Source organism: Microtus oregoni, unplaced genomic scaffold (genome assembly GCF_018167655.1).
Source record: "Microtus oregoni isolate MIOR12 unplaced genomic scaffold, Mior012 000023F_ref0000262, whole genome shotgun sequence".
Classification (NCBI taxonomy): Eukaryota; Metazoa; Chordata; class Mammalia; order Rodentia; family Cricetidae; genus Microtus; species Microtus oregoni.
The window spans coordinates 17,936,992-17,959,476 of NW_024543082.1; the positions used below are offsets into that span (position 1 = coordinate 17,936,992).

General features: G+C 42.1%; 1 protein-coding gene across 1 annotated transcript in view; it reads left to right on the top strand.

The window, feature by feature from the left end:
• The window catches only part of CUNH3orf52 (chromosome unknown C3orf52 homolog), a 28,026-nt gene that overhangs the window by 1,929 nt on the left and 3,612 nt on the right, over positions 1-22,485 (top strand). Inside the window, exons 3-5 of the mRNA XM_041672995.1 lie at positions 3,772-3,901; positions 14,132-14,259; positions 21,242-21,312. Coding sequence (XP_041528929.1) covers positions 3,772-3,901; positions 14,132-14,259; positions 21,242-21,312 — 329 coding nt within the window. The remainder of the gene's footprint in view (positions 1-3,771; positions 3,902-14,131; positions 14,260-21,241; positions 21,313-22,485) is intronic.

Below are 22,485 nucleotides of genomic sequence, written 5' to 3' on the forward strand. Positions count from 1 at the left end.
AATGGTGGCATTTTAGGAAGGAGAGGGTGGACAAAACCTCACCCCCTGCCATATGTCAATCGTCCTCTGGTTCTGTAGAACAGGTGGAAATGCATTTCAGCATGAGAGGTCAATTAATGGGGTTCAGTAAGGACTGACTTGCACCAGTCCAGGTTTCAGGTCTTAAATTGTGTGATAATAGGTTCTGACTTTGATGCTTCTTTAAGTCCTTCTTCTCTCCATACTCTATGCTTTGTACCTGTCTTATGTGAAATACCATAACACATAAATGCGGTTAATTATTACCAACTTAGAAGGAGCTGTCCTAGTTACCATAAACAACTTGAGACAACCTAAAATCACCCGACAGGAGAGTCTCAATTGAGTAATTGTATCGAGTTGGTATACGTTTGCAAGGGATTGTCTTGATTGTCCATTGATATTGCAGGGTTCAGGCCGCTGTGGGGGCTACCATTCCCAGGGAGGTAGTCCTTAGGCAATAGGAAAACTGGTTAAGCATGGGTGAGTGTGGGAGCCAGCCAACAGCATTCCTCCGTGGACTCTCTTTCAAGTTCCTGCTTGAGCTCCTGCCCTGGCTTCCCCCAGTGATGGCCTGTGGCCTGGAAGGATAAGCCAAACAAGCCCTTTCTTCTTTCTTCTTCCCCTCCACTGCTTTTGCTCAGAGTGTTTTATTAGAGTGACAGAAACGAAACTGGAGTGGGAGAGGAGGAGGGATGCTAGTTTCCACGGTTTGACAGATGAAAGAACTAAGTGCAAAAAAACGTTCCAGGACAGGCTCCGAAACCACAGAGAAACCCTGTCTCGAAAAACCAAAAAAAAATAAAAACAAAAAAAACAAAAACAAAAAAACAAAAACAAAAAAAACAAAAACAAAAAAACGTAGGCTCTGAGATGCAGCCAAACTGCTCAGGTTCTCTTAGTGGAGCCCCCCTGAAGACCCCGGGATCCAAGGTCTCAAGGTCTATGCTGTTAATCAATTTTAAGAAAATATTGCATTTACTGCCTGTGTGTGTGTGTGTATGTACGTATGTACATGTGTTATGCTGCACATATGGAAATCAGAGGATGACTTTCTGGAGTCAATTTTTTCCTTCTACCATGCATGTCCCAGGGATTATCTCAGGGTGCCATGCTTGGCTGCAAGGGCCTTTACCTGCTGAGCCATCTTGCTGGTCCCTGCTAACTGATCTTATCATGCATAGATAAATACATGTGACTTGATTTATATCATTTCATTTATAGTTGCCTAAATTACAAATTGTATTACTAATAAATATATACAGTTAGGTAATATATTTTTAATGACGTATGAGGACCAGAGTGGCAGATCTGGCTGATGAGCGGGAATTGCAGGTGGAAGATGGGCAGGGAATAGCACTGAGATCGTAAGCACCTCATTACTGTAAGTGTCTTTCTGCTTGGAAAAGGTGAGTTAGGAGAGTATGTGAAGAATTTTTCTTCCCTCCTTAATCTAGATTTGTAATGTAGAGGAAAAGGAATGTGAGCCATTGATCTCTTCTTTGTCAACTGTTACCATAGGTTGATATCCCTGGGCAAAAATTATTAAAGAAATTGTAGGTGATAAGGTGATTCTGAATTTCTTTTACGGCTCACCACTAGGGCCCTGACTCAGCAATCTAGAGATGCCTTAAATGATGGCATCCTCATTGTATTAACAATAACCAAGTAAACTGAGTGTTCTGTGGCAACCAAGGCTTATTTGAGCTAACAAATTAACCCAATTGCCATGCATTGTTCAATGGAGGACCAGAATCAACCGATTCTTTTGTGTTTGGATGAAAAGTGTGTTTAGAGTCAATGCCACAGTGAAGAGGTAGAAGTGCAGACTCTCCCGTGTTCCGACAGGTTTCCCCCCAGTCTTTACAATAACTGCTCTTAATTGAGCCAAGAAGAAGACAAGCTTTTTGGACCAGAGATAGATAATCCTGCCAACATATATGAATGTCACGTGCTTAGTAGCTTGCCCAGGGAGGTGGTGGATCTCTTGTAGAGTATGCATAGAAAAGTCTTGGAAATTCCACTGCTGTCTAATGCAATCATCGAATGTAAGTTGGAGTTTGCAAGCATATATAGAAGGCACCTTGTGGAAGAACCCGCCTGAGGCCTCTCAGCAGATCAGTGGTGCACAGCAAATTAGATCCAACTAACCCTAACAGCACTCAAACCCTCAACTGTTGGAGCTGAGCCATCACTCTAGGCTTGTGTTTAAGGATTGCTTTCCAAATGCAACAATGTACAGCGATAAGGCTTTTTGAAAATAATTGGATCCTGAGGGGTTTGACTTTACTTACGGGCTTGTCTGTTGCTCAATTCATATTTTTTCTTTTTAAAAGTTTTTATTTATGTTCATTCGTGTTTTGCCTCCATATATATCTGCATGAGGGTATCAGGTACCCTGGAATTGGAATTATGAACAATTGTAAGCTACCATGTGGATTCTGGGAATTGAATCTGGGTCCTCTGCAAGAACAGCGAGTGCTCTTAATCCCTGAGCCATCTCTTAAAACCCAATTCATAATTTGATGGCATGGTTGCAAAATACTGGATACTTTAGGAGGTAGAGTGTACTAGGAGAGAGTATTCTTTGGGGTTTGTCCAGGAAAGTTATGTTTTGTGCCCAACTCTTTTGACATATTTTCTCTTTGCTTTCTGATTTCTGTGAGGTGAATGGCCTCACATTCCCTCAGCTGTGGTATTCTGCCATGGAGTTAGCTGACCATGGGCCCAAACCATGAATAGCAAATATTAAACCTTAGACCAAATAAATCTTCGCGGTAAGTTTTGTTAAAGCTAACACCCAGCTGCTTTGCTGTAGGCGATAGCTTTTTCACTCTAATCTCAATTTCCTGTCTCTTTCTGCACCTCATCCCAATCCTTAGGTAGTTCTGTTATGAATCAGCAAATGCTGCTTTCTGGGTTTTTAATACCTTCAAACCCCCTTTCTTCTATACACAATGACAAATATCACATTGTCACTTGTACGCTAAAGTTTGAAATGTTGATCTTACAGAAGCAGAGAGCAGAAACATCATTATCCCAGCAAGGGAAAGGAACAGCGGGATGGGGAGCAACGTTCTGTAGCACGGTAGAGAAACGATGGTTGACAATGACCTGTACATTTTAAAGCAGGTAGTCGAGAGGAGTTTACATGTTCCTAACACAAAAGAAATAATAAACATTGGAGCTGATGGATCTACCATTATACCTGACACGTGGGTTTGGAACTATCTCTTTGAACTCCATAAATATATTCATGTGAGTGATAAATAAATACAAGCCAGGCAGTGGTGGTGCATGCCTTTAAAGCCAGCTCCCAGCACCTTGAGGGCTTGAGAGGCAGAGGCAGGCAGATCTTTGTGAGTTTAAGGCCAGTCAGGTTTGCAAAAGGAGTTCCAGGAAGGTTTGGTTTGGGCTGTTACACAGAGTAACCCTGCCAAAAAAAAAAAAAAAGGAAAGGAAAGAAAGAAAGAAAAAGAAGAAACAAATGAAAGAAAAGAAAAGAATACAAAAATTTAAAACTTCAAGAACAAAAATCCTGCCTCCCCTTCAGATCACCCAGAGGGCCTTTGACTAACCTCCTCTTGAGGCTCTATTCTGCCCTGTTCTTAGTTTGATTCAGTGTAGTGCAACCTGTGAGGTTAAGAGCCAGATGACTGATGACCTTAATTCTGGGTTACTGGTCTCTAGCTGGACTTTGATACTATTTGTCGAAACCCAATGACTACCTCATAATCTCTCTTTACTTTCTAGTCGGACAAGGAAAGTCCCTGGAGTCCCTGTAACAAGATGGTGTTTGGACGATGTAAACTGTGGATGGTCATTGTCACCATTTTCCTGTGTTTCGTCGTAGTGATCACTATAAGCTTATGCCTTATAGGAGGTAAGTATTCCACTGACTCTGTTGACACATTTGACTACCTTGTCAAAAGCTGTGGCTCACAATGAAATGGAAAATGTACTCATTGTTATTTTACTAATTGTAGCACGAATTGAAATAATGGTTGGGCAACTGGGCATGATTTACACCTGTAATCCCAGTCCTTGAGAGACCAAGGTGAGAAGGCCTCTCTAGTTAAAAACCAGCTTGGTCTATATTGTGAGTTTGAGGCCAGCTAGGGGGTACCTTGCCTCAAACAAACAAAAACAGAAGCTAAAATCAAATAGAACAAAACTGGCTTAGAATAATGTTGTGTCAGTGTAAGATATATACAAATCTTTTTGTCTCTGTGTGTGTGTCTATGTGTTTTGCTTGTTTTAAAACTGAAGAAATATGAAGACCACTCTTTTTCTTTAAAATTTTCTCACTGGTTCTAGAGGTCATTCTGATATTAATTTTTATTATTTTAAAATCCAGCGTCTAGATGTGTGTGTGTGTGCGCACGCGCGTGTGCGCGCGCACGTGCACGATATTGGTGTGTGCACATGAGTGCAGGTGCCACGGAGGAGTCCAGAAGAGGGCGCTGCAGCATTTGTAACTGTGGAGGCAAACTGTGAGCTGCCCTGCGTAGGTGCTGAGAACTGAACATGAGTCCTCAGAAGAGCCCTGAGCACTCTTATCCCTCAGCCATCTTTCTGCTGCTTAAAATTTGAACTTGAACTCTAATCTACATTTTATTACCTTTTAAAACCGGATTGTTTTAATTTTCTTATAATTTGTTCAGTGAAATAATTTTGTATATTTTGTATGCACATGATAAATAATAAATAATATATTTGAGAGAATTAAAAACATCTTTCCTGAGGTATGTAGCAATAAGCCAGTGGTTCTCAACCTGTGGGTTGTGGCTCCTTTGGGGGTTGCATATAAGATATCCTGTATATCAGATATTTACAGTATGATTCATAACAGTAGCAAAATTACAGTTGTGAAGTAACAACAAAATAATTTTATGGATAGGGGCTACCACAATATGAGGAAATGTGTTAAAGGGTCAGAATTAGGAAGGTTGAGAACCATTTATTGAATAAGCTGTCACTATTTTAACTTATTTTAGAAATAACTATTATATTTGTGTTGAATTTGTCTATGAAACAAATATTTGCAGGACACTAACTATATACTTTATAAATCATATTTCACTTTATTGCTTTATGCTTTGAATTAAAAGGGACACAGTTTTAGTCATCTCCTTCCTATTATTAGTTTTCCAATTGTTCTTCTCTTTTTCTTATTTGCGTTTTTAATCTGAGATCATATTTTTATATTCTAGCCTATCTTTATGATTTTAATGTTATATTAAGATAATTTTTACAGGTTATTAAAATGTTTGTGAACAGAATATATAATACATATAGTCTTCTATGTAGTGACTACAGTATATTTAGTTTTCTGTATAGTGATTACAGTAGATATAGTCTTCTACACAGTGATTACAGTACATATAGTTTTCTATATAGGATTATAGTATATATAGTCCTTTATACAGTGATTACAGTATATACAGTCTTCTATACAGTGATTACAGTACATATAGTTCTCTACAGTGATCACAGTAGTACAGTCTTCTATACAATGATTACATTATATATATTATATGTGTATAGTCCTCTATACAGTGATTGCAGTACATATAGTCTTCTATATAGTGATTACAGTATGTACAATCTTTTATATAGTGATCATAGTATATATAGTCTTCTATATAGTGATTACAGTATGTACAATCTTTTATATAGTGATTATAGTATATATAGTCTGAAATATAGTGATTACAGTATATCTATTCTTCTACAGCATTTTAAAGTCTTTTAGGTTGTTACTATTTTAAAAATTATTCCCTGAATTTTTAAGATGCATAAAGATGTTAAACTAATGAGGTAGATAATTTTTACATCAAAATAGGGGGAGGAGGGAGAATTGTTTTACTAGTACATGGCGGTGGTTGAGGGGAGGAGTGCTCATTCAGAGCTGGGGTTCTTCTAATGTGCTACCTCCAAGAGGTCTGAGTCTGGTTCTCAGTGGCAAACCTGGTCACAGAATGTCACAAGGACAGGGAGCTCTGAGTATCTCCAGAGGGAATCTTGGACACTTTTTCCCAGAAAGCCAATTTGCCTGTTCCTTCCTGGAAGATTTTCACAATTTTTGAGTTTCTCAGATAAGCACCCTGTCTACTCTGTTGACATTGTTTAGGTGGGATGGGGACATATTTGAAGCTGTGAGCTTGTTTTAAGCAGGGAGCATCTCTGAGGTGTGCTGCAACTGCTCCACCATGCTGAGGACAATGGCTTTGTTGTGATCAGCTGTCTCCACATCAGCTGCCACAGGCGGATGCTGCAACCAAAGCTGAGTCACACAGTCTCCTCCCGTCTCAAGTGCCTGGTGCAATCCTGAAGCTTGACTGATTTGCCTGGTAGCGACCAAAGAGCTAGTCATACAGCTGATGGTTTAATATTCAGGGCTTGAAACACAAGACTGGATGTCTATCTATTCTTTAGAAATCACCTGACTTCAACCAGAAAAAGCTATCTGCAGTGAGTTATTCAGTTTCCCATGGAAGATTTTTTGGGAGATGTGAAAAGTTATACTATAAAATTCCAAAGTAACTATTTAATATTATAGTGTAAACTTTAATTTGGTTGTAAATTTGCATTTTAACATATGTTAAAATTATAAAAGAAACCTACAAAATACCTTTTTTCCCCCCTCTCTGGGAAGTACTTATTTTACACGGAATCTTGCCTATTGGACTCTAAGACTTGCAGGGAGAATCATGATAGACTAAAAAAATTGGAAACTACTGCAAAGACTTTGAATTAGAAAATATGGCACATTCAGTTAATGTGCCAGCTCCATTTATGTTGCCTTGACACAAGCTGGGATCACTGGAGAGGAGGGAGCCTCAGTTGAGAAAATGCCTCCATAAGATCAGGCTGTATGCAAGCCTGGAGGGCATTTTCTTAGTTAGAAATTGATGGGAGAGGGCGCAGAAGAAAGCAGACTAGCTAGCAGTGAGGAACAAGTAGTAAGCAGCATTCCTCCATGGCCTCTGCTCCTGTCTCCAGGTTCCTGCACTTCCTGAGTTCCTGTCTTGACTTCCTTCAGTGATGAACAATGTTATGAAAGCATAAGCCTAAAAAACAAAACAAAACAAACAAACAAATCCAAAAACATTTTTCTTGCTTTAGGTATGGTGTTTCATCACAGCAACAGCAATCCTAATGAAGACACTAACATCTATCATTAATACTTTTTTATATTTTCTTATCTCTGATTTGTATTTTGAAATAATTTGAGATCAATTTTTAAGACAGTAGCCTTTCTTGAAGGTTTTTAGATCATTTTGATATTATTTTGCTAAGTCACTAAAAATTCAGGGCTAAATCTGAGTGGGGTCGGTGTAGACCACAATAGATTAAAAAGGAGAGACAGGGCAGTCTTCCCTGTGTGATCGTGCTAGCCACACCCAGAGCTGCTCTGCTAGTAGTTCTGGGACAACAGCTGACAGCCAGCAATCATCAGCCACTGCCCAACTGCCAAGCCCACTGATATGAATCACACACACATTTGCAGAACTTAAGGCACTGTTTGGGAAATAGGGGAGAGAGTGGTGTTGGGAGTACCAGGGGTCAAGATTGAGTGAGACAAAAAGGTTCCTCAGGATCCATATTGCCCAGTCCCTTCCCGAGGCTTTCTTCTCTCAAATCTCTGGTATTCCAATCTCAAGACTCTTTAGTTCCCTGGCAAACTGGACATTGAGGTGGAACTAACTATGCAGTTGGAATGGATGTCGAAAAAGTGAGCACACCCTGCACACAAAGGGAAACTAGCTGAGCAACCAGGAACCCATGGCAGGGCATCAGGTGAAGAGGTGTGATTGCCATTGCTAACACTCACCTGTATGTGGTGATATTTAAGGCAAAGTGGTTGGTCTTATGTTTGTTCTCAGTCCTCTGAAAACTGAACACATGTTATTGTCTAACATCTGGCGTGGCCTCACCTCCTTCTTGCCATATAGAGGGGAATTCCACATCAGACAATTTCCTTCTCCCTGAAGAATTATACAACTTTTGGTGTGAAGGGTAAAGGGTGTCTTAAGCACAGTTCTATTGCTGTGAAGAGATGCCATGTACAATGTAACTCCTAGAAGAGAAAGCATTTAATTGGGGGCTTGCTTACAGTTTCAAGAGTTAGTTCATCATCACCATGGCAGCATGCAGGCTGGCACATTGCTGGAGGAGTAGTTGAGAGCTAATCTTGATCTGCTGGCAGAGAGTGAGAATGAGAGAGATGGGGGCAGGGAGAGAGAGAGGAGTGGGGAGAGAGAAGGACAGAGACTGGGCGTGGCTTTTGAAAACTCAAACCCCACCCCCACTGGCACATTCCCCCAACAAAGTCATGCCCACTCTAAAAGGCCACAGCTCCTACTCTTTCCAAATAGTTCATCAAATGGGTGGTAAGCATGCAAATGTATAAGCCTGTGGGGGCCGTTCTCATTCAAACCACTATGCCACATGGAAGATGTGAAGGACATCTTCCTCTTTCCCTCTGAGTCATTTTCTTTGTGGACAATTTGGGGAACCACTCAGGCACCTTCAAGGGCTTCCTTTCACTCGGGTACCCTGGTTAGAAAATAGTAACACCACACTGTGGTACGCCTTGTGACAGACAGGTGCATGCTTAAACGTGACGCCAAGTTCGAACATGCTGAATGACCCGCACATGACCTCCCCCAGCATTAGAGCTGACACCGGTCTTAGTTTGCAGGGCTTTTCCTAGAAAGGAATGCTGTGGCACAGTTGAATCAGAGACTTTCTAGGCGATGCAGTATTGAGTGGATTACTGAAGTCTTCAGCAGAAGGTGAGACTTTCATTGTTTTTGGTGTCACATGAACCTGACACACTGTTTTCACAGGGAGATACTTCCTGGTACGGGTGACTCAGGGGAAATCCTTGGCAGCTGTCACCTACAAAGGTCCCTCAGGGCAGAAACTTCATTGCTATTTCCTAGACCCACTTTCTTAAAGTTACATCACTTTTTTGCTTTTTAGCCTTTCCTCCAAATCTTTGGAGATTTTCCACCTTCCCGAGACTCAATTCTTACTTCTCTTCCCTACATAATAGCCTACGTATCCAAAGGGTCTTCTAAGTGAAGTAGCCTCATCTCTCCTTCATGGGAGTTGCCCTGTCATGGAAGTATTGTTTTTTTTTTTCTCTCTTCTTTTACTGAGAATTTAGAGGTGGGTCTGCCTTTGGGTCCTGCTCTCTGAATATTTTCAGACCTGTTTTGTAGTCCATAGTTTTATCATACCAAGTTGACTAGCAATTACTTGATTGTGAAGTCTGACCTTTATCCTCCTTTGGTCCTATTTGTAGCTGTCATCTCTATCAATTGCATTGTACTCCCTGACTCTCTAGAGTATATATATATGCATTTACACATATGCACTAGAGAATGTAGAGTCCTATATGTTAGGTAAATGCTGCAGCACAGAGCTACATCTTCAAGCCCTTAATTTTCTGTATGTTTGTCTCTGTCCCTGTCTCTGTCTTTCTCTCTCTCTAATACAGGATCTGTAGCTCTTGCTGGCCTGGAACTCACTATATAGACCAGGTTGGTTTCAAGCTGAGATCTGCTTGCCTCTGCTTCCCAAGTGTTAGGATTAAAGGCATGTGCCATCACAGCCAGCTGGTTACCTTTTTTTTTCTGAGACAGGGTCTTACCAAGTTGCCCAGACCCATGATCCTCTTGTCTCAGCCTTCCGAGGAACTGAGATTATAGACTTGTGGGTCTCCTTTGGGTCCTGCTCTTTGAATACTTCTAGACCTGTTGTGCCTCTTGTCCACAGTTTTATCATACCAAGGTATACCATTCTCTAGTGCATATGTGTGTGTGTATGCATGTATGTATAGAGTCATGGAGTCCTAGAGATTCAGAGAGTACAAGGCAACTAATAGAGATGATACTATAACTAGGACCAAAGGAGGATAAAGGTCAGACTTCACAATCAAATAATTGCTAGTCCACTTGTTTGGAGCTGGGTTATTTTTGTTACTTTTGCTTTCAGTATCTGCACTGTGAGTCTATGAGTCTTTTCTTTAACTCTCTCACCTTTCATATTCTTAATTTTCCTCACTTGGAAAGCTCATTGCTAGCATGGGCAGCAGCCTGCCCTTTGGGAGAGAGATTTGGTGCACACCTTCTCAAGCTGCTGAGTGTTAGAGATGTTCTTCATAAGATATCTCCACTCAGAAAGAACTTTCACCATTTCCATCATTATCTATGTGAAACTAGTATACATTTGTATTCTCCACCAGTCTTCTTGGCTTACTGTAACAAAATGCCATAAGCCCGATCGCCTTAAACAATAGAAATTGATTGCTTATAATTCCAGAGTTTCAGACGTCAAAGTTCAAAGCATCAGAAGATATGTTAACTAGTAGTGATCATTTTCTGAATGGTAGCTGACTCCTTATAGCCTTTGATTAAAGGGACTAGGCAGGTCTCTGGGGCTTGAAAAAAAAAAACGATAGTAATCCCATTCATGCTAGTAACTGATTTCAACATTTGAGTCTGGGAAAACACACAATCAGAGCACAGCTAGCTCCTCTCTTGTCACTTTTTATCACTTCAAGGTGACTGGGGAGATCAAATACTCTTGCTTTGCTAACATCTGACTATGTAGCTTTAGACAAAATCTCTAATCATCTGGATTTTTTTATTTTTTTTTAATTTTTTTTACATTGGTAAAATAAAAATGAAATCTGAATTTATTAACATACCTTGTTCATAATACATATTAACCTATTGGCCTGAAAAAATATACACATCTTCTTTCAGCCTTTTAAGATGAACACAATAGTATTGAGCTTGTGGGAATGATGTGAGGTAAAAACTATAAAATGGTAGCAGGCTCTTTTATTTAATGATTACTAGAGTAGCTGTTCTTCTTGGATAGCTTTGACTGTTATCCCTCAGGGCCCTCCATTTTATTTTTCAGCTGGTCTTTCACCTTGGTCTCAGACTCAGTAAGTATGCTAGGCTGGGTGTCCAATGAGCCCTGCAACTCCGCCTGTCCCCTCCTGGAACTGAAATTAGAAGTACAATCCATCATGCTGGGCTTCTTTGTTTTGTTTTCTAGCGTGGTTCTGTTTATTAAAAGTTCAAAATAAGCAAAGCTAATCTATGATTATTGATGTCTGAAGTCAGAAAGAACATTCCCCTTTTGGGTGGGTCAGTGTACAGAAGTTTCTGTCAGGTGTTAGTGGCAGGTTTTTTTTCAATTTTAATATTTCTATCAATTTTATATGATATAGTTTGATCATATTTACCCTCACTCTTCCTTCTAACTTCTCCTAGATCCACCGCTGTCTCCCTACCCTTCCCAACTCCATGTCCTTTTTTGTTGTTTATTTGTTTTTCTGAATGATCTATCACGTCTAATTTGTGCAGATCATATACTCCTAGAAGTGGGACCATCTCCTGAAGCATGCTTGACTTACTTTGGGCTACATCTTAAAATACTCTTTCTCCTAGTGGGAGGGCTGGTCCTGTCCCTCGCAAGTTTCAGCACTCAGGACAGTGGGCCCTGCACCTCACCTTGGCAGCATAGCAGAGCTGGCCCAGGTGGTGTGGCTACAGGTGAGCTGGCCCTGAGGGCCTGAGCAGGAGAAGTGGCCCTATCCCTTGTTGCTTGCAACAGTGGGAGAGCTGGCCAGGCAGCGATGGAAAGCTTATCTTGGTGGTGAGAATAAAAGAGAGCTGGCAGGTTGATCAAGCCAGCTACTACCTAGGCCTAGAACCAGGGCTATGAGTTGTCCCCCTCATCCTCCCAACATCCACCCCATCTACAAACTGCTGGAGCACATGAAAGGGCTGGTCCTGTAGATGCAAAGCTGCAGGATCTCTGTGATATAGGGCAAAAACAGGATATCCAAGAGGAGTCCCACTAAGGGCCCAGTATTGACAGTGTAGCAGAAACCAGAGGCCTCAAGCCAGACCAATGACTCATTGCAATGAAGTCTCACAAGTAGATATATGATCCGAAGGGTACACTGTGTGACTCACTGAGACACACTACATACAGCTTTCAAGATGAGATTTTTTTCTTTTATATTTCATTTTGGGGAGAGGTTACAAGGGCAGAGGGTAGATACTAGGGGACAGGGAGATGAATGGGATTGGGATGCATGGTGTGAAATGCACAAAAAAAAATCAGTAAAAAGTTAAAAAGAAATTTAAAATTCCGTCTCTCCCTTCCCTGGAAGCTTTTAACTGCCAATAGCTCCTAGAAGGAGGAGGCTCTGAGCCCCCCTTCCTCCACGTTAGTGCTGACCAGCTTGGTCTCGTGTGGGCCTCATGCAGACTACCAGAACTGCCATGACTTCATGGCTGCAGCCGTCCTGTCATGTCTATAAGACACCGCTTCATTCTTGTTGTGTGATTCCAAGTTCTTCCAATCTTTTTGATCCTTGACGATTCTTCCACAATCGTCCCTGGGCTTTGGTGGTGGGTTGAGAGATAGATGTAGGTGCTCCAGTCGTGGCTGAACATTGAGACACATTCTCTGCACTGTGATCAGGTCTGAATTTCTGTGTTCACCACTATCCATTGTACTAAAAACTTCTCTGACGAGGTCTGGGAGCATCACTAATCTATAGGAATTTAGAGGCAGTTTGCGGTGACTCTGGCCATTTAGCGGAGTAATAGTAGTATGTTTACTCCTGTGGCCTATGAGTTTTCCAGTCTTGGGCTCCTGGACAGATTTTAAAATACCAGGCACAAGCTTTCTCTAGTGGACTGGACTTAAATCGAATCAGAGAGCAGTTGGCTACTCCCATAACATCCTTGCCTCTCTTTCATCCGTGGGCATATTTTGTTACACTGGTCGTTATTGTAGTTCACAGGATTAACAGCTGGGGAAGACTGTTGAACATGTTCATTTGTCGTTTGTGTGTGTGCATGTCCACATGAAAGCCACCGTTTGACATTGGGTATCATCTTCAATTGCTTTCCTTTTGGATTTTTTGAGACAGAACAACCCTGTATTTTATCCGCATTTCTGTCACAAACACTGAATCCATTCCAGCATGGTCTTTCAAAGGCCAGTAAAAGAGGCAGAGTCGGTTACGTATGCTGTACAGGATTTCAGGGGGACGCCAGAGAGCACCTAGCTCCTCAGCTGCCCACGCCTTTCACAGGCCAGATGAGGTAGCCCCCTGTGTGGAGCAAGTCTGTGAGGCTGGACTGGAGCCAGGAGAGCTGTAATAAGCACACCAGTGCCAGCTTCTGGCTCCTGGCTCCTTGGGTGGCATTCCTTCATTCCTCCAGCTTTAACTGTTTAAAAATCAATTAGCACTGGTCATTAGAACACAAGCCACACAGAGCTCATTGTCCTAGGAGTGGCTCTGCAGGCCCTGGGGCTCCAAGTGAAGTTTGGCTTCCTTTCTGCAAATAGAGTATGTCAACATCCCCCTTCTGTGGTTGGAGTGATGACTTCATGCCCATGCCCTGACTCTTAGAATGCTTGGAGACATAGACTCATATCCCCATTTTCTAGTCTTACCTCCATGCTTGTTCGTGACATCATTGTCTCTTCATGGTCTTTGACAGCACTGAAATGGAAGGTGGTTCCCTGAAGCTGCTTGCGATCACTCCCTGTGTGGGTCTTCGCTGTCTTTTAGCCCTTGTCCTGACACCTGAGTACCCTGCTAACCTTCAGGTTCAGTATTGCAAACATCTTCATGCTTTTCCAGTTCTTTCCTCCTGGTCTTTCCCCTGGTCTATATTCAGTGGTGTCAGAGACCCCTTTGCCCTAAAACCAACAAAACATTTATCACAATGAACACAAGCTACTCTCTTTTATTCCATTTTGCTGATCAAAGGAAGAATTCCTGCTTGTACTTACTGTGTCTAGGCTTCAGCGTCCTTCAGTACTGTTTGTAATGTTTTGTTATAGAAGTTATGTCTTTTTTGGCTTTGTATATTTTGAGATTCAGTCTCACCATGACGTCATGGGAGCTGGCTTTGTAGATCAAGCTGGCCGGGAACTTGAAGTGGTTCCCCTGCCTCTGTGTTCTGGGATTACAGGTGTACACCACCACATCTGTCTTTATTCAACTCATTATTTTATGCTTGTTCTCACCTTCATTTTATCTCCTGAATCTCTTTAGTAACTTACATCGATGAAGATGAGAATGAAATACCGGAATTATCGTCAAACAAAACATTCTTCGTCATGCTCAAGATTCCAGAGGAGTGTGCTCATGAAGAGGACTTGCCTCACTTGCTCACTAAAAGGGTGATTATGCCTTATGTGTTGGCTATGGAGGTCTTAACATTGGATTATAAACTCTGTTAGAGCGGTTGGCAAAGCTCTAGAGGGAGCAGCAGGAGGAAATGCTTGCCAGTGGGTCTTCTGTGTGGCAAAGCCGCCAGAGGTTGACGTTAGGTCTTTTCTTCAATTGCCCTCCACCTTATTTTTTGAGATAGAATTTTTCCCTGGGACCCAGAGAGCACCCAGTTTGGCTAGGGTGGCTGACCAGTGTGTCCCAGGATCCTGCTGTCCCTGCCTCCCCAGGACTGTGATTACTGGCGGGTGCTACTACGCCTGACGTTTTATGTGACTTCTGGAGATTGGACTCAGATTCTCCTGCTTAAGCAACAAATACTTTATGAATGAGTCATGTCCCCAGTCTCTCACACAGTGTTCTACATCTACAAAGGAGGTACATCTAAACTGTGTGAGTTGGGGGTGGAAGCAGATGAAGGAGCTGGTACTCAGGATAGTTATAAAATAAGGGCAAAGATGTTACAATATCTATATCTATATGCATATAGGATATATATGCAGGATATATATGCATATAGGATATATATGCATATAGGATACACACACACTTTCCTTGTAAAGGACAGGAAGATGGACGAACAGGATATGTATCTATTTCAAGGGTCTGTGCAGTGGTATACTGGGCTTGAGTATGCTGTATTGAGGATCTATAGGGGTTAATCTAGACAGAAAAGTAGGGGGTAGGTCATGGGATTTCCCCACCTTTGGGTAGACTATGTAAAGATTTTAAGTTGTAGACTGACAAGGCTAGAGTTTCATTTTCTTCCTCCTGTGTGGTTCTGGACAATACTCGAAGAGACTAGTTTTGAGACAGTGCAGCTGTGTGCATCTGAGAAATGAAGGCAGTTTCAATTGGGGCAGCCTTGGGGGAGGTAAGAAAGAGTTGAGATTTAAGGCATCTTTACTCAGAGGAACTGAGTGACTGGAAAGGGGTAAAGAAGAGTGTACCTCCAGCCTCCTGGTTGGAAGGTTGGCTACATGATCTGTGGGATGGGAAATGTTGAAGAGTCTTCTGCAAGATGGAAGCTCTGCAGACAGATTGAAAATTTTGTGGGTCAGTCTTGGCTACCAAAGATGGGAGTTCATGCCAGACCCAGGAAAATTCTGAGGCAGAGTCTCCTATATAGCCTACACTGTCCACTTGGTCACCGGGTTCCTGTTTTAAGCTTGTGCTAGCTGCAGGAATGCACCATGCAAAGCTTAATTGGCTTTATTCCTCTCCAAGACATGTGAAACACCTTAATCCATAAAGGAATAAATCCTCTGGTTTGAGCAAAGGAGCTTGGTTTTATAGAACCAGAAGGGCTTGAAGAAAGGAGTTCTGAGAAGAGAGTGGTTAGGTCATCCACAATGACATCCTTGTAAAGTGGAGACAGAGAGAGAGAATGGCAGAAAATAACTGGTTTGTTAAGCATAGATTGGTTCAGGATATTGGATTTTATAAGAAAATATAAAGCCTTGAGGGAACATCATTTTCAAGTTGAAACTGACCTGTCTGGCTGTCACTTTAATCCTGACTTCTCAGACAGTTGGACACACAGCCTAGTTTCAGCCTGGTAGCGTAGAAATTCGGCTTTGGTGACCTTGGTTGGATGTCTTAGCTTGCATAGGAGTGTAACAACAACAGCAAAGACTTCCTGCAATTTTTTAATTATTTAAAATATTTTATTTACGAGAATGCATGTGTGACTTTGTGAGTTTATATGCATCACACACATGGCAGTGTCCATGGAGGCCAGAGGGTGTCAGACACCAGAACTGGAGAGAGATGGGTTGTGAGTCACCTGCTCTGGGTGCTGGGAACCTGCGTCCTCTACAGGAGCAGTGAGTGGTTCTAACCACCGAGCAACCTTTCAAGGTACCTTCCGATAATTTGTATTTGACAGTTCTCATCCTTTGGTTGGGTGGCCACTCCAGGGAAAGTGTGACAAAAGCAGTGTACCAGAGCTACCCTTGGTCATTGCCATTCTGAGATTCAGGTCTCAGCCCATCATTCCTTGCTCCAAGAGCCTTCTTGTTCACACAGTTCTCTGATATTGTCATTCCAGCCAAGGATAGCACACTTGATGTTCAGCAGAATATTAAGTGTTTAACTTTTGAGTAGGTACATGGGATAGTGAATGGCTCTAATTCCAGCATTTAGGAGGCTGAGACAGGAAGATTGCAACTTGGCCTACGTAGTAAAGTTTCAGGCCAGCCTAGCCTGGAGTGAAATCCTGTTTCCAAAACCAAACAAAACCAATCAACCAACCAAACAAACTCTGAAGAAATAAAAACATCCAAACAAAAACACTTTTTAAAACTTTTGTTCTTCTCTCTTACATTACATCCCAACTGTAGTTTCCTCTCCCTCCACTCCTGCTAGTTTCTTTCCCAACATTTCCTTTCTCTAGATCCTCTGTTTCCCTTAGAAAAAAAAGTACAGACCTCCCAGGGGTATTCACAGAACATGGCCTAACAAGGTACTATAAGATTAGGCACAAACCCTCATATCAAGACTGGATAAGGCAACCTAGTAGAAGGAAAAGGGTCCCAAACACAGGAGAAAGAGTCAGATACCCCCCACTCCCACTTCTAGGAGTCCCAAAAGAACACTAAGGTGTGTAACCATAAGATATATGAAGAAGACACAGGTCAGACCCATACAGGATCCATGTTTGTCACTTCAGCCTCTGTGAGCCTCTATGAGTCCTGTGGGCTGTATTCTGTGGTGTCTTTAACCCCTTCTGCTATACTCATAGATTGGTACCTTGCTCAGTTGTCATCGGAGGGATGTCATCCAGCAACTGATGGGAACAGATGCAGAGACTCACAACCAAACATTAGGTGGAACCAGGGGGACCCAGCAGAAGACAGGGAGGAAGGAATGTAGGAACAAAAGCAGTTTTTAGATGATATTGTACACCATAAACATTGCTATTCTAACTATCAAGTGGACAGTGCCTAGAGCTTGGAATAAGCTCTGTAACCAGGACTCCTATGAAACCAATGCAAAAATCAAATAGATTAAAGAGTGAGACAGATGAGTCTCCCTATCTCACCCAAGTAGTCTTGTTAATTTTTATAACTGAGTTTGTGTAATGCAAATATAGCTGTGTGTGCAATGAGAAGCACCAGCCAGAGACCCTTAGAGTGCACACTAACTGTGCACCAGCCATACATTCCAACTTTTAATTCACAATTTTAGCTTTGACATTTTGCTGAGCATCTGCTATGTGCAGAGTGCTAGATCCTAGGGTAGATTTCGGAAGGAATGTAGGGAAAGAACAGGTTGGAAATAATAGTGGGTATTGGGGAGGTGGCTGTGGAAACATGGGGACCTGAATTTGGATTCCCCAAACTTATATAAAGCAGCCAGGCATGGATGTCTGAATCTATAATCCTATTATTGGGGTGAGTGAGTCAGGAATGGGAGACTGGAAGACCCCTAGAACTTGTTGGTCACCTAGCCTAGTTTGGTGAGTTCTGGATTCAGGGAGGGACACTAGCTCAAAAGACAGAGTAGAGAGCAACAGAGAAAGAGGACTTCTGGCCTTCATACAGGCAGGTGCATGCACACACACACACACACACACACACACACACCATACATATGTAAGTTTTTATGAAGAATGATAGGCACAGTCTACAAGAAGAGAGGCCTCTGGTTACTATTAATTACCAGTATTTTTAGTGCTTGAGAAAACATCCTTTGTAGCATCCTCTAGCTACCATCTCCTTCCCTCCATTCTGAGCAGTGAGTGTTGCCTTCTAGAACCTGAATTTCCCCTCGTCCATCATCCACCTTCTTCATACTGGAGCTCAAGAGCTGAATGACTTCTTCCCACCTTCCTCCGAAGCTCTTATTGTGTTTTGTTTTTTTCTTTCCTGATACTTCAGTGAAAGACACATCCCTCACCCGGGCTTCATGTCTGTCACATATAAATGTGAATTTGGCCCTCAGAATCTACGAGCTGTGTATGAAGAAACTCTCAAGTTTTTAACTTCTTGGAATACTGGTTCTTAATCTGTAGAAAGGGAATGACAAAATTCCTCTCATGTGGAGTTCTTTTAAAGGTTCCATTTCTAAGATGAGAACTGTACACACCCCGAGTACCACTGGATTTTCACTGAGTTAGGTGAGAGTGCTTGGTTGTGCAACTTCCTTGAGATTAGGTAGGAAAGAAGGTGTGCACCTTCATAGGGTTCTACTGCGTGTGGTATGTTACAATGCTTACTACTGGATAAGTTCATGGCTCACTAGGGTTTCCTGGTATACCTGGAGATGGCTAGCTCACCACAAGCTCGCTACTGGCGAAGTGAGAAGCCCAGAACAGAGCTGAGCAGGAGTGGGTCTGGTCTTGCTTTTGATGTAGCTGTGACTTTAATCCAGAGCTGTGCTCATGCTGAAAGTGGTACCAGATCCCAGTCCACGGCTGACTTACCCTAGAACTAATGCTTTGGGAAACAAGATTTTAATTTTCCAATGTAAATGCAGAAGAAACACTGTAAATTTCATCTGCCATGTATTCTCTAGTACAAAGGAGTTAGGATTTGTATCTTTGAACCTTGATGAGAGGACCAATCAAAGTTTGGAAAACCAGGCTGGAGAGATGCCACAGTGGTGAAGAGCACGTTTTGCTCTTGCAGAGAACGCAGGTTTGGTTCCCAGTATTCACATGTCGGCTCACAACATCTGTAATTCTAGCTCCAGGGCATCCGATGCCTTCTCCTGCCTCCATGTGCACCATGTACCTGTGCAGTACCCGTACAGACAAATGCAGACAAAATGCACAGGAAAGCAAAAATAGCTTTTCAAGGTCAGAAAACGATGATGTCACATAATGCCAATAACTACTGTCTGTAAATAAAACCAAACACTCCAAATAGATAGGGAAAAGCTAAGAAAAGGAAATGACAGATGATTCAGAGGTCTGAGAGAGTTGAACACCTAGAAAGGTACTCCCCCTATATTAGGATAGGCAGTATACACAGTGTGACACACAGTCCTACATCCCCAAAGTTGGGAAAATTTTAAGTCTAGTAAGAGTATGAGTGCGCGGAGGAGAGGAAAATGGAGAACGTTCATCAGGAGTGAGCTGAGTTGAAGATGCAGCTGCTTTTGGACCAGTAGTTCCACTCCTTGCCATGTGCCTCGGGGAGATTCTCACATGAACAAAGAGGTGCACAGAAATGTCTGGGGATGATTGCATCAGCATAGTTTACGGTAAAGACAACATGGACAGAAGTCACATGGCCATCGGATGAGCTGGGGTAATGATGTAATGCAGTCTCCATGGGAGCCTGAAGGGCCTTCACTGAGATGCCTCTTAGAAGTGACTCTCAATGTAATTTTCAGCGAAACAAAAAAGTAAGTATTAATTTGCTCACAATGGTACACATCTGTGGTCTCAGCTACCTGCGAATGTGAGGCAGGAAGATACTGAGTCAGGAATCTGAGACCAGCTTGATCAAGCTGTTAAGAACGTGTCTGAACATAAATAAAATGCTGTTATGATTCTATAAGAAGTAGTGATTTCTAAGCATAAGTGAAGAAAGGATGCATTCCAATGTCAGGGTGTTGGTCAGTGCCACAGAAGGGAGAAACTTTGCCTAATTCTTAATTTATGGTTTCCAGACCATAAATATACAGCCTTTCTGGTTTGGGGTTTAATGACAATACTTAGACAATTTGTATGAGTATAGCACCTTACTATAAAATGGGCTTTGTGTTAGATGGGTCTGTCCAGTTGTAGGCCAACAAAAGAAAGTGTTTTGGGCATCTTTAAAGTAGACTGGGCTAGGCTAGATGTTGAGTATGTTAGGTGTATTAAATGCATTTCAACCATTCTATTTAGAATATAAAGTAAAAAAGTAATATTTTCATATGCACAGTTTTGTCCCTTTCTCCCACTCGCTCCTCTCCCCTGTCTCCTAGCCACCATCCTTGCCATAGTGCTCTGTCCTGAGATGTCCCCCTTCCTCCTTCCCATCACATGTGTTCTATTGGTCTCCCCATCCCCTCTCTCGTCCAGATTCATTTGCGCAATTTCATGGGCCTCATTTTGGTTTTGCAGCCTCTACCTCATTTGTACATTTCTGACTTTTGGTAATTTCAATCCATGAATTGGCTCATTAGGAAATAATAAACAATCATAGACTATGGAGCTATTGCATGGCAAATGTGAAGGCATGAGGCGCAGGTGGCAGAAATATGGGCGTTATCATTTTTAGGATGAATGCAATTTTTACTGCAAAGCCTCCATATCTTTGGAACTTCATTACTTTGTTCCCTTGCCTGGGGAAATGCTGGACCTGACACTCAGGATAGACCTTTCTCCTACCAATGAAGTTCTGTAGAAGAAAGAAAGAAGCCCACGACCAGTGATGTCCCTAGAGCTGAGTGGCTTGTGCTGAACCGATCCATTTCCTTTTCTTCCCCTCACTCCCGAGCAGTTTGTGGTGCCTCTGTGAGCTTCTGCTTGAGGATCACTGACCGTAGTACCACTGAGGACACCAAGTGTCAGCTCAACTCCTAAGTGATGTAGACAATTCCCAGTGAGTTACTCGGACCTTATCATTAAGCCCATTTTTATTTTTTATTTTTTTGACAGAGTCTTGTGCAGTCTTGGCTGACCTAGAACTCACTATGAAGACCAGGCTTACTTTGAACTCCTGGGCAGTCTGGCTTCCTCAGCTTTCAGAATGCTGGGATTATAGGCATGTGCTTGACTCTCAATGAGACTCTATTTTGAACACTGAACTCACTGAGTGTTAGCCTGAGCTTTGATCTGTGGTCAGCTTCCTCTGTCTTACTCTTAGTCTAGAGCTCCTAGATAAGTGAATGCCTACCCAGAATGAATTCCCCTTTGTCCAGAAGTCCTTTGCTTCTGTAGCTGACTTGTGAGATGATCACCAGTGACTTGTGTGTTTTTTCTTGCTGTGTGTTTAGCTCACCGACGTATATACACAGTCACCATCGCTGAGTCGTTATTTCACCTCTGCTGACATCGTGGACTTCAGGTAATGTCGGGAACCAGCCACAGCAAAAATACCTCTTGCCAGGTCAAAGGCACGGGGATTAGAAGTACAGAATATAAGAAGCAAATGACAATAATAAAACGGAGAAACATATAGGATAGTATTGGGAGGGAACTTCAGTGAGTACTAAATTTCTCCCTTTTTGCCCGCATTTAATTTCCTGCTTAAAATACCCCTGACCCCAAAAGGTAGGAGTAAGACAAAAGACTGCATTAAACATGATACAAGGGAATGAACATACCAATCGAAAGTCATGGGCTACATTCACAGTTAAACATTAAATTGCTAGAACAAAACAAATCATGCTTACACCCTAGACCAAAATATTTCTGTAGGCAAACCACTCCCTGGGTGGAATCCAAAGTTCCATAAAGGGAACTGGAACTTAACTGGATCCTTAGACTTTTGTTTGAGGTAGGAACAAACTACTTCTCTATTCCTGGAGTACAAGGTCTGGCAATTAGCCACACCTGTTGACAATAACCTTGAGAGAGCAGAACTCTCTGTTCATTAACTAGGTGGGAGCTTTGTTTGAGGTGGAAGCACAATAACCTTTAAGGAACTAGGGTAAAACTCCAACCCTCTGACCTTTGGTCCGTGTGGAAGCAGGCTCACATTTTGGACCTCCACCAGGGTAGAGCACAGAACTTGGCCTCTTGCTCAGAAGAACACCCACCCACCTGTCCAGCCCATCACTGTTTACCCACCCACAGTGATTGCCAAGAGTCTTGGTGCAGGGAAGGGGCCAATAATAGATTCACAGTGCTGTGCTGGACTAGGTCCTGGAAACCACTTAGTTCAGCTGGTATCTCACAACGCAGAAAAAAACGGAAATGACAGGCCTAGACATAAATCTCAGAGAGTGATGGACCAGAAGTGACACGATCTATGTGCCACAAAAGAGATCTAGGATTATATTGTCCTCATTTAATATTAAGAATATAGAGACAAACCTGTCAGTCAAGTCTACCTTCTGCCTCCTTTCTTTAGTGCTGCTACCAATGACTAATTACACTCACTTCTACAGAATTAACAACCCCAACACTTTGTCTTGATTTTTTCCGTGTACAAATTTACTATACACAGTGTGCATGTATACATATATGTATATATATATACATATATATATATACATTTTTAAATTCCATAACATTT